This window comes from Callithrix jacchus, chromosome 13, assembly GCF_049354715.1.
Source record: "Callithrix jacchus isolate 240 chromosome 13, calJac240_pri, whole genome shotgun sequence".
In the NCBI taxonomy this organism is placed as follows: domain Eukaryota; kingdom Metazoa; phylum Chordata; class Mammalia; order Primates; family Cebidae; genus Callithrix; species Callithrix jacchus.
The window spans coordinates 79071450-79089299 of NC_133514.1; the positions used below are offsets into that span (position 1 = coordinate 79071450).

Consider the following 17850-nt stretch of genomic DNA (forward strand, 5'->3'; position numbering starts at 1 on the left):
ACAATAGATAAATAGTCACAGTATTTTGAAAAAAGTCATGCTTTAATGTATGATAAACCTCTTAAAAATATCTCACTTACCTTGTATTTCCATTAAGTAACATGAAATTTCCTTCACTGAACAAAGAAATAGGACTTTAAAAAGATGATAAAACTGGCTTGGTGTGGTGTCTCACACCTGTAATCCCAGCAATTTGGGTGGCTAAGGCAAGAAGATCACTTGAGGCCAGAGTTTGGGACCAGCCTGGTCAACACAGCAAGACCCCTAACTCTATTAAAAAAAAAAAAGATGATAAAACTAACCAAACAATCACAATATCATTTATATTAATTCAAAATTTCAGTTTTATACCTTTTCCATGAAGCACAGAATTCAAATATGTATAATTCTACAATTAATTGCAAATTAGTCTGTGATCCATTTATCGGAGACATTAAAATATAGTTTCCATTTTTTACATCATCATAAAAACCTGTGGTGGTGTAGTTATACTAAGGGCTACTGAGTCTCTTATGGTCAGATCCCAAACTGCATTTCTGTTTCTCTTTCACTCTGCCACCCTCAGAAGAATTATAAGAACTGTGCTAGACAGAGAAATGAAATAAGAAAATACAGAGGAATTTGCCTAGGTAGAGAGTGGGGTTCTTAAGCTTAAAATAAGGCAGATGAGGAGGGAGAACATCAGGAAATAGCTAATGCATGCAGGGCTTAATACCTGGGTGATGGGTTGATAGGTGCAGCAAACAACCATGGCACACATTTACCCATGTAACAAACCTGCACATCCTGCACATGTAAAGTTAAAAATAAGGCAGATGAAAAGCATTTTTTGGCTTGTCAGGAAGGCCTGCTATTACAATTGCTTTTGTTGGAACAGAAAGTCATTTTCCTCCCTCTAAAAGTTTGCCATATGTGAGAAGAAGTCTATTTGAGGTAACGTGTTGGATGCCTGTAACAGTGGTTCCAAAAACGGACCTGGAACTTAAGTGGACACTGTAATTACCTAGAGGGCTAGGTAAAAAGATAGATTCCTGGACCCCAGCCTCAGATTTTCTGATTGTGTAAGTCTGGGGACCCAAGAATTTGCAATTTTAACAAGTCCCCAACTGAAGCTAATGCTGCTGGCCTAATAAACCTGCTGGCTTAGAAGAAATATGTTATCTGGAATATCCCTAGCAATAGTTCACTCTAACTCTGCTTTGTTGATGTGAATACAAATAATTGCTTTGAAAAAACAATTGGAAATGAAAGTAGGGATTCAAACAGATATTTGTACACTGACATTCATTGTAGCTTTATTCATAAACAGCCATAAGGTGGAAGCAAATGCAAGTATCCATCAATGGATGAGTGAACAAAACATGGTATATAAGTCAGTCCTAAAAATAACAAATATTTTATAACTCAATTTATATGAGGTACCTAAAGAAGTCAGATCCACAGAGACAGAAGGAGAGCAGTTGTTGCCGGGGGCTGGTGGGGAAAAGGGTGGTGTGAGGAGTTACTGTTCACAGGGTCGAGTTGCAGATGGGGAAGATGAAAAAGTTCGAGACATGGATGGTGGTGACTGCTGCACAATAATGTCAATGTACTTAATGCTAGAGTACATTTAAAAATGGTTAAAATTTATCATATGTATATACTGCAATGTACATTTTAACTAAAAAAAAAAAAAAGGTGAGTATAACATCCTCCCACAAGCCCCCATCCTTCAGTAGTGCTTGTAGCTGACATGTTGCTTTTTAGTTTGAATACTTGGATAATGTTAATTTCACTATGACATGAAATGTTATGCAAAATGTAGACTTGGTGATAGCAGAGCTGCAACACAATGTACCAATGTAAGAGGCAGCATCTTGTAGTGGTTAAGGAGCACCAGCTTAGAGTCAAACCTGTAGCCATGTTTGAATCTCCTCCTCACCATCTGACTCGTTCACAGTCAGAGAGAACTTACATTATTTTCATTGCCCAGATATAAAAGTGGAATAATGAGCGTATTTACCACAAAGGATATGTGAGGTGCTTAGAGCAGTTCCTGGTGCACAGTAAGTACCATATATGTGTGAGCTACCATTATTATATGTTATGGACCATACATTGCTTTGTAGGTCATGTTTCTCAAAGTGCAGTCTATGAACTATCTGCATTAGAATCATCTGGGCAGCTTACAATGCAGACTTCTGGATCTATCCCAAATCTTCTGAAATAATCTCTGGCTATGGTTCTACTGTATAAAATCTACTATTGCAGAGACAAAAAAAGTGGATGGGAATGGGAAGTATCTGAATTCAGACAGAGAGACCAGATGCCACCCAGGAGTAGAGAACCAGGGGTGCTGGCCAGAGGACTACATCTCCCCAACTTTCTAGATGGTAAGAATCAGAGAAAATTTTGCCTCAGTAGGTTTGTATCCTTTCTGTAAATGCTCCAACTGAGTTTATCAAAGAAGTTTGGCAAACCCTGCCCTGGAGATTCTCACAGATTAGTATTTTCAATTTTGCCTTAAATTCAAGGAGTGGTGAAAGGCCATGGGTTCCAGCAAGTTGAAAGTACCAATTGAATCAAAAGCAATTAATAAAGCACTGCTAAGAAGTGGACCACAAAAGAATATGTGGTCTTACACTTTTCCCATGAGGAACTTGCTACATAATGAACTGTAAAACCCATACTTGATTATCTTATTAACTGGAATTTGTTTAGAGCAGTGGTTGTCAGAATGTGGTCCCCCGTGGCATCAGCATCAAGTTGTTTGAACATAAACCATCAAGCTGTACCCCAGACGTACTGAATCAGAAGCTCTGGGAGTGGGGCCCAACTCTCTATAGTTTGTAAGTCCTCTAGGTCAGGGGTGTCCAATCTTTTGGCTTCCCTGGGCCACACTGGAAGAATTGTCTTGGGCCACACATAAAATACACTAACAATAGCTAATAAGCTGAAAAAAAATCTCATAATGTTTTAGTTTACAAATTTGTGTTGCACTGCACTCAAAGCTGTCATGGGTTGTATACAGACCACAGGTTGGACAAGCTTGCTCTAGGAGCTCGCTCTAGGTAATTCTGATGTTCGTTCAAGTTTGGTAACTCCTGGCCAAGTAAATCTCCTTCAGCAGTCTCTATCGTAACATCATACTTACTTCCAGTACTCTGCTTCCCTCCCAGTCCATTAATCTTTCCCCTTCGCACCCTATATCCAATGAATCAGATTCACAAAACAACCTACACATTCTTCAAAAAGAACATAAAACTTTATTAAGAACATCTTATACTGTCATCAGATACAGCCAAAGAAAAACGGGTAAACAAACAAGGAAAGTTCATCTTCCCATGTGCTATTGCCACCTCAGAACAGACTCCTGTGTGGATGGCTGGAATAACAGTTGGCAACAAATGCCCTGTATAAATAATTCATTAAGTAACACAATGTTTCCTTTCTATACAGAGAAGAATTGGGCTTATACTTTAGGCTTTGATATAGTGTAACAACTGAAACAAGACTACATCTTTAGGAGCTATTTCTTAATAGAATACAAAGCAGTTTAGTAGCTTTATGTTATTTCATATAATGTAATTTTTTAAATGAAAAATTCAGAAAGGACATTCTAACTTTCCCAATTAGTTAATTTGTATTGTTTTTTTTCTCTCTAAAGATTTCTCAGAATCAGTTCAGTAACTATACTTTAAAAAGATGAGTTGCTCATCTACAGTGGTAATTGACGACTTAGTTTTGTTATTTTAATTTTGCAAATCAAGATGCCCAGGTCTGATTCTGAAAGATTTCTTATAGAAAAACCCTGATTCAGAGTGCATGTGAGACGAGATACCAAAATAGCTGCATCTGGAATGGTTTTCCAAGACAGGGAGGTTGGCTACTGAGCACAGCTGATTCTCTGATTCCTGGTTCCCCTCTATGGTCCTTTTACTTACTGTAGTGATGGAAGGAGAGAAGGAGCGCCCGGGAATCTGTTCAGATTGCCACTCCAGACAGCTCTCTGCACTGTATGTGGAGAAAAGAGTGATGGTATCCATTCAAACCATAGTAGCCCTATGACGTCATGCTTTTCTCTTGAGAGGCCAGACCAAACTGCACTCAAAGATGCATGATTTGCCTCAGGTACACAGTGAAAAAAATGCTCATGATTTAGAATTTGGTATTGTAATACCCCCAACTAACCCCATTTCTTGAGAAAATGAAGTCTTCCTTTTAGGAAAAATGTTTCCTGCTAAGGCTTACCAGGTTAACTATCATAAGGCTGAAAAGATGACTTCTAAACCAGACTGTACTGTCTGTTTTCAGTTAATAAGTTAACCAACAACTGAAGTTCATGGAGGTTTGGTCGAGGGGTGGGATTCAGGATCTTGAGTACTATCACTTATCACAAATCTCATCAAGCTCTTTAAAAAAATAATGCATTTTTAATCATAAATATTTAGAGCAGATACTGGCATTAAAATCAGTATCTAAGTCAGAAGTCTGTCTGAAATGGTGAAAATATTTCAACAAACTTCTAAAAGATTTCAAATCTTCCCAGGAGTACATAGTTTATAAATTAGTTTTAAATGGAAAAAAATATATATTTTGAATGGATAAATCACACTTTAGCAGATCATAAATAAGGTCAAGATATTGAAAATAAGTTAACATACAAGTTTTTGCTTTCACATTAACAACAATAAAAACTAACATTAGTATTCATAGCATGTACAACCAGGTTTCATAATTGTGCATTTGTCACCTCCCCACTTCACTGAATCTTTTTCTTCCATTTCCTACACCTACAGATAGAGGTACACAGCACAGGCAGACATCCCAGTGTGTGAGTGTGGCTGCTGTGCGCTGTGTCCTAGTGAGAGCGGTGTTACAAATGCTGGTCAGGATATACGATTAGTAACCTGTGAACCACGTTACAAGTTTGTGGTTAAGTGGATTCAGTTCCCAGGTGAGCTATCAGTGGTAGTGTTAGGGAACCTAACTACTATTTTTCCTGTGAGAAAATGCACCCTCAAGTCCCGAAAGCTGACTAAAAAACTTTGGAATATTAGTAGTAGTAGTGCATGGATTGGCACTACCTCTATGTGTCTCTGTTTTGGAGAGAGGTCAAATTGTTAAAAGAACTATTTGCAGAACTACTTGGCTATTAAAAATAAATGTCTGCCTTCTTCATACATAATTCATTTTAACTAAAATTTCTAATACTGAGAAAGAAACAGTGAAGCCATTCACACTAGTGAGACATAACTGGCTTGTGGGATTTTAAAGATGTTTTATTGACTATCTAATTTGAATCTACTTACAAAAAGAAAAATGTCTCCTATGTAAAGCAATGAATTAAAAAAAAAATTTATCCTAAGTCATTACTGAGTACAAATCCACAGCTTAACAATGTGATTTAAAAGGCAGGAGAGCATGCAACTGCTCTAACACGCAGGGTTAGAAATAAAACGTAAAAGTACATTTGTTTTGCTAATTGTAAATATACAAATATAAAATTTACCATATCTACCCTGTAGTGTGGCACTGCTTAATTGCCAAATATACAGTCATTCAAAAACCTTAAGGAGACATTTAAAATGTCTCAGGCTACTTTGCTGAACATTAACGAACATTGTGTTCTTGAGTTATTAGAGTTAAAAATACTATTTTTAAAAGTTATATGAGTAAGGGAATAATAAAAGTATCATTATTTCATGTGTCTTTTAGTCCCTTAGATGGCTTTTTGTTAAAGGGATCAATTATGTTAAAAGGAGACTGATTTGACTAGTAGAAACCAATTCCAGAACCAAAGTTGTCCTCGTTAGAATGTCAAAATTGGTATTTCCAAAGCATTTTCATTATGAATCTACTCAAATAATTACAAACAGCTTAATCAAGGGAATCACTACTTAACACTTTAAAAATCCTAAAAAATAAATCCAACTACACTGGCAGTTGGAATGGAACTTTTGCAATGCTATTAAGGAACAGTTCTGTAGACTTTCATCTGCCCCTCAAGGTGACATCCACGTTTAATGTTAAATTTCCAACAGGGAATCAAAGGCATGTAGAGACACAGAATTGATATTTTGTTTGGGGAGAGGGGTGAAGATTATGTTGGAACATTTAGTCCCTCTACAATCAAGTCCTAACTATACCATAATAAAATCTCAATCAACTACTGATTAATTCTTCCCCTTTAGGAATTACATAGTATTCAGTGATTAGATGCTGAAGAAAATAAAGAAAAACTGAAAATACCTGAAGAAATAGAAACATGGAATTTCTCACAAGGCCCTGGATCAAAAGAAAATTTACAAAAAGATCTTTTGAAAATAATCACTATTTGTGAGCTTATTAATACACACAAATTATCACTTTGTTCAAACTAAGTCATGTTAATTTACCAATAAAATAGTAAACAAACCAACATTTTAAACAATTTTATAAATTACTTGTCATTCCTTTTGTTAGTGTTTCTCTCTTAACAATATACAAAAATAACACTACAGGACTATCCACCTAACCTGTCTCCATCTCTTGCAAAGTCCTGGGACCTGGAAAGAGGCTGGCCCATCAGTCTTCACTGTAGATGTCTCCCGCAAAGGGCAGGTGCATGTGGCTGCCAGTGACATTGGGCAATCGAGATAAGTCTGGCAGGCTCTGGATCCGGGACCTGAGTTCTTTGCGCACCAGGGAAACTCTGGCTAGCTTGCGCTTGTATTCCTGTAACATCAAACCACTTTCATTAGCATTCACAGATTGAAAGAACTTCTTAGCTAATAATGACCTACGTTAATATTAGGTACTATACTCAGTTAATGCCAAATTAAAAAAAAATTATAGTGTGAGTTTTAGCATCAAAAGATGAGCTTTGGAAATATATCACCAGGTAAAGTATTATCATTAAGAAAAACCACAATCTTTAGCTGCTGCTTCACACCTGTAGAAAGAAGATTAACATATTAATATGCTTAACCCTGACATACAAGATGTTCAGGTATTCTTAAGTTTGGGCAAGAAAAATTACGTATTTATTTTCACAAACCTTAACTAAAATTTGGCAAGAACATTTATGAAAACTCAGTAAGAATGGCAAGAGTCTGCGGTGTTTGAAGCAGGATTGCTCCCTTCCTGTGCCCTCTCATCTAAGCAAGGAGGCTCCACTCCAGGCTGCTGCAGCCAAGAACACAGGATCACTCTCCCTGCAACTTCCAATGGGAGGGCTTTATTCCCAGAAAGAGCACCTCTCATCCTACCCCAAGCTACCCGGTGCTGAAGCTAATTCCTGAGCTAGAGCAGGTAAGAGCCTGGGGAATCTCCACTTCTGCCCAGCCCCTACTCTCAGATCAGAAGTTCTTCCTTATACGTGGAGGACTGAGAATACTGGGGCCCTGATAAGCCTCACCCCCGACTCATGAGGAAGTGGCTCCATAGCAGAAGAGGCAAGTGAGACAACCTCAGGCTGTTGCACCCCTCCCCTTCTCCAAAAGCTCAGCACCCAGAGCAGGGTATCACTCAGAGGAAAGCTTCCCACTATACCTATCTCAGTTTCAGGGTCCTGACTCAAATTTGGTTTGAAGGAAGTAGCAGGCAGTAAAATAGATACGTCCATGGCAATTCACTATTACCACAGTGCATGGCACAAAGCAGGGAGACTCATGCTCTTTCCAAATGTGGTCACAGGTAAGTCCAGAGAGGACCATCCTAGAGAGTGCACAGATGAGGAAACATCTAAGCCAGAAACTCAGCTAGGAGCTTACTGCAATTCTCCAGGAAAGAAAGGACTTGGGCCTGAACCAAACCAAACGTAGTAAGGATAGAGCAATGTCCTTTATAAACTACATTATGTATGTAATATCTTAATTTAAAAGACTAAAACGTTTAGAAAGAAAAATCAGCAGGAATTGGCTGTGGTTCTGCTGTGAGGAATAATGAGGGTTGAGGCTTCATAAGCAGGTGGGTACTGGGCTATTATCTGAGAGAGCAAAGACAGGGGCACAAACTCCTTTGGAGAAAGATACGCGGTTCAGTTTTAAGCATGTTAAGTGTGAGTTATCCACAGGATTTCTAGTAGGCACTTGGAAATGTGATTATAGTATTCTGAGCTACAAATAAAGATTTAGGCTTTATAACTCACAGGTAAGTTCTAGCTAAAACCAAGAGAAGAATATAAGCCACTTTGGTTTATATAAACAATCTACAACAGTGCTTCTCAATCATTTTGCCCCTCCCTTCTCTACTCTTCTGCACATCTTCCATGAGCCAAGATTTTGTCAAACTTTACTTTTTGTGGTCTTAGTAAAAATATACGTATACTGAACCTGATTTTCTATATTTTCCATCATAGCACACTATCTCCTCCTATGATTCTAATGTGTCCACTCACAAGATGGCATGCCCCTCCTCCCTCCCCTGGTTGAGAATCATAGCACACACAGGAAGGAAGAGAAGTGACCTAACAGCAAAATGCTGAAATGTGTCCAATGTTGAAAAGGATCATGAAAAGAGCAGTAAAAGACAGAGTAGTGGCTTGTATTTGGAAAGTTCCCCACTTTTTTCTTAGGAAAATACTGGCTTGCTCAATAGAGATGCTTTGGATACAGTAAATGTAATCCAACCCTTCAGGAACAATACCATTCACATCCATTATCTGAATAACCCAGTAATTATTCTTAACTAAGAATACCTGCTCTCCAAGTTCTTTTTTTTTTGAGATGGAGTTTTGCTCTTGTTGCCCAGGCTGGAGTGCAATGGCGAAATCTCTCAGCTTACCACAACCTCTGCCTCCCGGGTTCAAGCAATTCTCCTGCCTCAGCCTCCTGAGTAGCTGGGATTAGAGGCACCTGCCACCACACCAGACTAATTTTTTGTATTTTTAGTAGAGAAGGGTTTGACTATGCTGGCCAGGCTGATCTTGAACTCCTGACTTTGTGATCTGCCAGCCTTGGCCTCCCAAAGTGCTGGGATTAGAGGCGTGAGCCACTGCGCCTACTCTAATTTTTATATTTTTATAAAAGACAGGGTTTTGCTATGTTGGCTGGGCTCAAACTCCTAGCCTCAAGTGATCTTCCTGCCTCGGCCTCCCAAAGTGCTGGGTTAACAGGCAGGAGCCACCGTGCCCAGCTGATAGTGATTTCTAATTTCATTGGATTGTGGTCAGAGAAGATACCCTTTGTATGACACCTTCTTAAATCTACTGAGACTTAATTTGTGGTCTAGCATGTTCTATCCTAGAAAATGTTCCAAGTGCACTTCGGAAGGATAGGTATAAAGCCAGGTGAGGTGGTTCATGCCTGTAATCCCAGCACTTTGGAAGCCGAGGTGGGTGGATCACCTGAGGTCAGGAGTTTGAGACCAGCCTGGCCAACTTGGTGAAACCTCGTCTCTACTAAAAATACAACAATTAGCTGGGTGTGGTGGGCATGTCTGTAATCCCAGCTAATCGGGAGGCTGAGGCAGGAGAATCGCTTGAACCCAAGAGGCAGAGGTTGCAGTGAGTGGAGATCACGCCACTGGACTCCAGGCTGGGCAACAGAACAAGACCCTGTCTCAAACAAACAAACAAAGAAGGATGCCTATGCTATTGTTGATTTGGCTAATTTTTTTGTATTTTTAGTAGAGATGGGGTTTCTCCATGTTGGTCAGGCTGGCCTTGAACTCCCGACCTCAGGTTATCCACCCCCCTTGGCCTCCCAGAGAGCTGGGATTACAGGCGTGAGCCACCACGCCTGGGTGCTCTCCAAGTTCTTATAAAAGAATACAATAACAAATTCATTGTAATTTGATATCTGAAAAAGGCTCATGTAGGCACTTCATATTTGAAAAGGTTCCCACTTGTTAAGTGTGGGCTGTTTGTGGTGGCTGGCTTCCAAAGACTAGAGTATGAAAAGGAGGGAAAAAAGACTAACTTTAAAGAAGAGAAACCTGACAAATACCTAAGCCATGTGATAAAGGTCCTATCAACACTATATCACTCATGTTGACAGTATTTCCTTTATCATGGGATGAAAATGGCATTCTCCCTCTATGGTCTTCCTCCCTGAAACACATGACTCCACTTTAGCTGTGAGAAAAACATCAGAAAATCCCAACTGAGGGACACGACCAGTAGTGCTGAAAACTATCAAACACAAGGAAAGTCAGAGGAACTGTCACAGCCAAGAGAAGCAGGACAACCAAAGCGAATGTGACATTCTGGATGGGATCCTGGAACAGAAAAAAGGACATTAGGCAAAAATTAAGAAAATCTGAATTGAGTGTGGCCTTTAGTCAATAATGTATAATATTGGTTCACTAAGTATGACAAATGTATCATACTAATATAAAATGTTACAATGGGGAAACTGGAGTGTATAAGAATTTTCTATCCTCTCTTCATAGTAAACCTAAAATTGTTCTAAAATAAACACTTGATTAAAAAAAGACTGATGGACAAATTAAACATTTTCCCAGATTATCAAAGCTGTTTTGCATACATTCTTATCTTAATCTTCACAAACCGCTAAAACACAGGTATCATTATTCCTGTTTCATAGATAAGAAAACTGAGGCTTTAAAACTGAAGATAACACTCTGGTTTCCCTTCAGGTAATATGAACCTTTCACCTTTTACTAAAAACTGAACATAAACTGCTCAAGATTCATTAACACCAGGCACCATGAAACATAATTGATTTTGATACATCAAAATTGATGAATAAATTAATAGTTCTTAGTTATTTCTGGTCAAATGATACATTTGCTATTCAAAAAGATACAACCAAAAACTATTTGAGCTATTTTGCAGAATAGCAGTTGTATTAAATTATCCACACTGTGATGCAACTTGGTTACAAATATTAGCCAGGCACAGTGGGTCATACCTGTATTCCCAGCATTTTGGGAGGCCTAGGTGGGTGGAATGCTTGAGCTCAGGAGTTTGAGACCAGCCTGGGCAATACAGTGAAACTTACTGTCTCTACAAAAAGTACAAAAATTATCCAGACATGGGTGGCATGCACTTATAGTTCCAGCTACACAGGAGACTAAAGTGGAAGTCACCTGAGCCCAGGGGGTCAAGGCTGCAATGAGCCATGATGGTGCCACTGCACTCCAACCTAGACAAGAGAGTGAGACCCTGTCTCAAAAAAAAAAAAAAAAAAAAAGATTTTTAAGATTACAAATAATATATGGCCACCACAGCAAATATATTAAAGTTATTTTAAACTACATATAATTTTTATATTAAGCCCAATCTGAACAAAATTTCCTTAAAGCCAAATATGGTACAAATTCCTATTTAGAATCATTTGCTCAAGTTTTTCCTCCCTTACCTGTCCAGGATCCCAATTTCTTTCCATACTTCCAAGTGCCAGCTGAAATCTCAAACTATACATTGAACCTTCCCCAATTACTTCTCTCATATCTAAACTTTCACTATTTTCTGACCATATAACAATGTACTGCTTTAACATCCTGTTGACCATTCGCATATCACACATATAGAATATACTTAAAAAACTGATGAATGAAATAAAAAAAAAGAGGAAAAATTCTATCATTTGAATGAGTAAACCTCTTTCACACGTGTATATAGGCATGTATCTCTTAAGAAATGCAACATTCATAAGCAAAACATTCAACATTCATAAGCAATTTCTTTATATTGATTTAGCTACATGCTTTTAAAAATTAATTTTGGAAAGCAGAGAATGTACATAAATTTACCTATCATTTCCATTACAAATAAGATCAGCGAATAAAAACAACTTTGTACCTTTTTGCTCTACAAATTTTGCTCTTCTTTCCATCTTAGCCAACTTTAGTCAATAGCTACTTAAAGTTTTTAAATTGAGGCACAACATAAAATTCATATTAAGTAGATACTTCAGTTAGTATGTGTATCCACCCATATAACGAACATTGAAATCTAGATGCAGGCTTTTTCACAAACCCAGAAATTTTCCTCATACCACCTCTCCCCAATTTTAAAACACTATTTTCCAAATTTCAATTAGATAACTACCATTCTTCATAATGTCCTTTACCATGACTCACTTGTACTATTATTTACATCATATTTAAACCAACTCATTTTTTAACACCTTCATTCTAAGAAATGTCTATGCAATCATAGGTTTGTTGTGCTCACTTTGGTTTTGATTCACACATTAAAATAAACATCACTATTAAAATAAATGTTTTCAGGAGGCACCACGGCATGGGTGTATTTGGGAACCAATGCTTTACCTCATTTTTCTTACTCTGTGGACCGAAGCCACTTTCTTTCTTTCCCTCTATTTTCCTCATTCAACAAGGCCCACTTTTCTGTCCTTAATTTACTGATTTACCCTTTACTTGCCACCGTTGTCATCACTGCCACCCTAAAGCTTGTATCACCTCAGTTATGAGCAACTCTCATGTCAGTTTTTGCAGTTCCAGCTTCCTACCAAGGCTCAATTCCACTGGTCAAAAGCCCCTCCACGCTTCAAAATTTTGCCCACAGGTTAAAATCCAGGCAAATTTTCAATTCACCTAACTCTTCCTCTGTTCTTGCCACTTACTCCAGGCTTCTAGCTAGCTATTTCTGCACTGTCTTGTCTTTCTAAGGGCAAAAGCCTTTTTTACACTGATATAATACTACATTAGTGAACTAGGAGGTGTAATTTGCCTTGTGTGCACAGCAAGTGAGTTACAGCTACTTGAAATCTGAACTACCATTACAGATTTCTTTACAGCTAATACTAAGTATATGTTGAGTATCCAAATTGTATATATTTTTCAAGGCCTACATTAAGACCAAACACTGCCATAGAATCTTTTCTCAAGCTAACTTCCTAAGATATTCTACTACATGAGTTATTTCTGAATTACTACTGGATTTTCTAATTTCATACCCATAATTAGGAAGCAACTACATCACTTGCAGTGTCCAGCAGGGGACTGAGTATTAAGAGCCCCCCCAGCCAACACTCCATGAAGTCAGAAGATCTGGATGGAAGTACTGTTTCCACAATCTACTACCTATGTAACCTTGGACAAGGGCTCACTAAGATTATCTAAGTAAGTCTCAGATGCCTCCTTCATAAAATACGGGTACCTATTTTACAGTGCTCTGTGGCCAAGTCTTCAAATTAGGAAGTGCTACATAATTGTGGTTTTTATTCTGAGATGATATCAGAATCTTGCAGAAGAACAGCTAAGATAAATTCCTGAAATTTGGAATTCTTGTTCATTTTAGGGCTGACTCAGATAGCTGTTCTAAAATTCTAGTTGCTTTAAATACATATTATTTCTGAACTTAAAGTATTTACATGGCTGCCTTTTTCTTGAAGATGCTGCTAATAATTCTGCTTTTATCTTTCCTACGTTGTGACAAAAAAAAAAACAAAAACAAAAACCGAGACTAATCCCAACACTTTGGGAGGCTGAGGTGGGCGGATCACTAGGCAGGAGTTCGAGAACAACCTGGCCAACATGGTGAAACCCCATCTCTAAAAAATACAAAAATTAGCTGGGTGTGGTGGTGCTCACCTGTAATCCCAGCTACTTGGGAGGCTGAGGCAGGAGAACTGCTTGAACCTGGGAGGCAGGCTGCAGTGAGCTGAGATTGCACCACTGCACTCCAGCCTGGGCAACAGGGTAAGATTCCGTCCCAAAACAACAACAACAACAACAGAAAGAGAAAAAAACAAGAGAATTTCAACCACCTTAATACGGGGATCTTTAGTGGCCAATTAAAGGCTCTGGTCAATTCTAAGCATCACACATACTGTATTGCAGACCCATGGCTTCCTACCCATTTCTTGATAAAAACAACAGAATTTATAGAGAAAAAACATGCAAAGTTTGTTTTCTGTGGGACCTCATTTATCTGTAGTATAACATCCTTTGCCTCTTTTAAGAAGTGAACATACAAGTCTTTCTTAAGCCACTGCCTTCAATAGAACTATTAAGAAGCTTCAGTTCTCATTTTTAGAATCCACCACCATTTATTTTAGCTCATTTTGCATGTCCTGGAATTGGACCTCTTTTCTAGATTAGAAGAAAAAATTTACTAAAGTATTAAGCTATAACATACACACATCCATCTTTTAAATAAGGCCACGAAATTCCATGACATCAGGGAGTTTGAGACTGCTCATCAGTCAAGCTGTTACCATCCCCAGAGGACAGAGTGTGAAGGAGATAAAGATCTCAGTGGTTTGTCTTCACCTTCTGGGAAACAAATGCTCAAATTCAGCTTGTTATCTAATCCTGGAATTAACAATATTAAAAAATATAAATTCCAATATATCAAATCCTTTCTCATTTCTTTTCACAGGTTATCCTATACATGTCAGATGGAACTTTTTTCCTTGACTGAAGAATTTTTACCTTTTGGTGGGAATTACTTTAAGTAAATATCTAACAAACTGTCTCACTTCTTTTAGTTTATTTCATTCTCTTAAGAATTCTACTATTATGGGTCGGCTAGGTACTGAGTGTGCCAGGCTCTACAGAGTGAAGACTTCAGTCTATGGTCATGGCAAAATATCTGAAGTTCATTGCCAGGACTGTGATGATACAGGAAGGGAATGTGGAAAGTGCATACAGAACCCTAAACAGAATCCTCATTATGAATGGGTTCATTGAGGACATAAAGTGTCAGCGGTTTTATGAGAAGCAATGCCTCCTGCAACAGAGGGAAAGCTATGAAAGGTGCCGGCGGATCTACAACATGGAAGTGGCTCACAAGATCAACTCCTTGATGCAAAAGAATTGGGTAGATCCATGGCAGGGTTGCTGAGGCCTGTGGATGAGAGACCCAGTGTGAAACCCTCATCCAGTTTTGTCTCAGTTTTCTTTGTACAATCCCATTTCCTATTACTGTTCTCTACAATAAACTTAAACAAGTTTGCAAGAAGGCCTCCACATATAGAAACAATCCCATTAGTCAGCAGTGGACCCTCTCTTTTATTAAGTGAAAGAAGAAACTGAGTCTGAAAGCAGTCTAGGAGCAGAATGGTGTTTGCCAGGGGCTAGAGGAGGGGGCAATGAGAAGTTATTGTTTAATGGGTACAGAGTTTCAGTTTGGGAAGATGAAAAAGTTCAGGAGATGATGGCCAGGTGCGGTGGCTCACACCTGTTATCCCAGCACCTTGGGAGGCTGAGGTGGGTGGATCAATTGAGGCCAGGAGGTAATGACAAGCCTGGCCAACATCGTGAAACCCCGTCTCAACTAAAAATACAGGAAAAAAAAAAAAAATTAGCCAGGCATGGTAGTGCACGCCTGTAGTCCCAGCTACTTGGGAGGCTGAGATAGGAGAATCGCTTGAACCAGAGAGGTGGAGGTTGCAGTGAGCCAAGATCATGCCACTGCACTCCAGCCTGGGAACAGAGTGAGAAGCTCAAAACAAAACAAAACAGCAGATGGCTGATGGATGGTGATAGGGGTTGCACAAAAAGGTGAATGTACTTAATGCCACTGAACTGTACACTTAAATGGTTAAGATGGTAAATTTCATGTTTTACTATAATAAAAACTTTTTTGAAATTAAAAAATAAATTCTACTATTGCAAAGTTTCATTAATCTTCCAGATTGTTAAAAAGCATGTGGAAAAAGATACTTTATCAGGTCTTCTGCAAGGAACCCAATGCCTGATTGTCAACTGGGTTTTCAAAAACCAGTAATGTTAAAATTCTTAGGGTAGATGTTACAAATAAACTTTATATATTCCAAGATTTCATACACCACACTGTGACACTAACCCAATAGCTACACTTTTCATGTGTTTACTACATGCCAAACACTGTTGTAAGTGCTCCATTTAATCTTCACAGGTAGAGATTATTACTAACCATGTATTACAGAAGATGAAACTAAATTACATTTAACCATTCATTAAGAAATTTCACCCAAAGTCAACAGACAGGGGCAAAAAGGGCCTCCAATTTAAGATAATGTCTTCAGAGTCCTCATGCTTAACCATTATGCTAACCTCCTCATATCCTGGAATTATTTTGAGGGTGGGTATTCTGAAGATGTTAACCTAATGAAAGCTCAACTAAGGGATCGGCACAGTGACAGGACAACTAGTTATGTTCCTAAAACTCAAAATCCAATAAGGAAACACTGACTTGTATCAGGTCATCTACTTCTGTCCTTAAAGCATCTCTGGTATTCTTAGCAGTGAAGCAGAGTTGCCATTTTCCCATGTATAATGGCATATGGGCCACGTGATAAATTTTCTCAAATGAGAGTAACAGCAACATAAAGAAAAAACTGGGGAAAAGGCAGAAAGGAGCTAGTTGAACCACCGGTTAATGATGATTTGACCTTGAGGGTGGGAGGATGGAGCAGAGAGTAAGCCAGGAGCTGATAAACAGCTTTCAACTTTGGTTATTTGTTAAGATATTTCAAATCAGGCAGAAAAGGAATTTAAAGAAATAACCCCGATAATCAGTCTTTCTACATGCTCTCAAAATCAAATCAGGAAGTTAATACTCTTTTATTTTCTGTGTGAGTTTTTAGTCTCACTCACTTAGTATATATAATATCCAGTTAATGAAGAACATTTCTCAGGGTCATAAATGTCATCTTTTCTGGTGTTTCTCAAATTGGGTGTTCCACAAAACATTGTTCCATAGTGGGTTTTTTTTTTTTTTTTTTTGAGACGGGGTCTGGCTCTGTCGCCCAGACTGAAGTGCAGTGCTGCGATCTTGGCTAACTATAACCTCTGCCTCCTGGGTTCAAGCTATTCTTCTGCTTCAGCCTCCCAAGTAGCTGGGATTACAGGCACATGCCACCACACATGGCTATCCATAAGGTTTTAACAAGCAGGCCAAAAGTCAGAGATTCTGGGCTTATGTTTGTAAGCAAAAATAGGGTTCTTTGCTATAGGCCTGCTCAGATCCCCAGTATCTGAGCAGAGTGAAGTTCCAAGAGTATAATCTGGTTTGCAACATTCCTAAAAATCACTGAAATACATTTTTGCTGAACACTTAACTACCACCTTCCAGAGCTAAGTTTATGTATCGAATACAGTTAGGCAAACGTTGGACCCAACATTTCTTGTTCTTTTCATTCAACCTTTTGGATCACCTCCAGCAAGAGCAAATTCACTAGTTTGTCTTTCACTTTTGAAGAATTTCATTGGATATAGAATTCTAAGTTGGAGGATTTTTTTCTTTCAACACCTATCATCACACTATCTTCTTGCATGCATGGTACTGCTGAGAAGTTCATTATAATTCTTATCTTTGGGCTGGGCGGGGTGGCTCACGCCTATAATCCCAGCATTTTGGGAGGCCAAGGCAGGTGGATCACAAGGTCAAGAGATTGAGACCATCCTGGTCAACATGGTGAAACCCTGTCTCTACTAAAAATACAAAAATTATCTGGGCATGGTGGCACACGCCTGTAGTCCCAGCTACTTGGGAGGCGAGGCAGGAGAATTGCTTGAACCCAGGAGGCGGAGGTTGCAGTGAGCCGAGATTGCGTGATCGCACTCCAGCCTGGGTAACAAGAGCGAAACTCCGTTTCAAAAAAAAAAATTCTTATCTTTATTGCTCTATAGGTAAGGTGATTCCACCTCTGGCTTCTTTCAAGGTTTTTACTTTTTGGTTTTCTGTACTTTGAACACAGCATGCCTAAGTCGAGATTGTAGGCATTTTGGTATTCTGCTTGTTCTCTGAGTTTCCTGGATTGGTGGTTGGGTGTCTGTCATTAATTTTTAAAATTCTTGGCCATTTTTACTTCAAATATTTACTCTGCTTCATTCTCTTGCTTTCTAGTATTCCAAACCCAGGTACATTATATATTTCCAAATGGTCCCACAATTCTTGGCTCTTCTGTTTATTTGTGGGGACTTCTTTTCCATTCTTTTTTCACTTAGCATTTCAGTTTGGGAAGTTTC

General features: G+C 38.6%; 1 protein-coding gene and 1 pseudogene across 3 annotated transcripts in view; one reads left to right on the forward strand and one right to left on the reverse strand.

Moving 5' to 3' along the window:
• Window positions 1–3225: 3225 nt before the first annotated feature.
• Window positions 3226–17850, reverse strand: part of RPRD1A (regulation of nuclear pre-mRNA domain containing 1A) — a 76765-nt gene continuing 62140 nt past the window's right edge. The window contains exons 7-8 of one of the 2 annotated variants that reach the window (XM_008979716.4): window positions 6498–6696; window positions 3226–3993 (exon numbers count right to left, since the gene is read on the reverse strand). In XM_008979716.4, the coding sequence (XP_008977964.1) occupies window positions 6547–6696 (150 nt within the window). In that variant the 3' untranslated portion in view covers window positions 3226–3993; window positions 6498–6546. Of the gene's footprint in view, window positions 6697–17850 lie in introns of both variants that reach the window. The other variant, XM_035270888.3, reaches the window with a different exon arrangement.
• Window positions 14419–15245, forward strand: LOC103787633 (small ribosomal subunit protein bS21m pseudogene; annotated as a pseudogene). The gene has a single exon (XR_013525851.1). The product of XR_013525851.1 is annotated as a small ribosomal subunit protein bS21m pseudogene (transcript).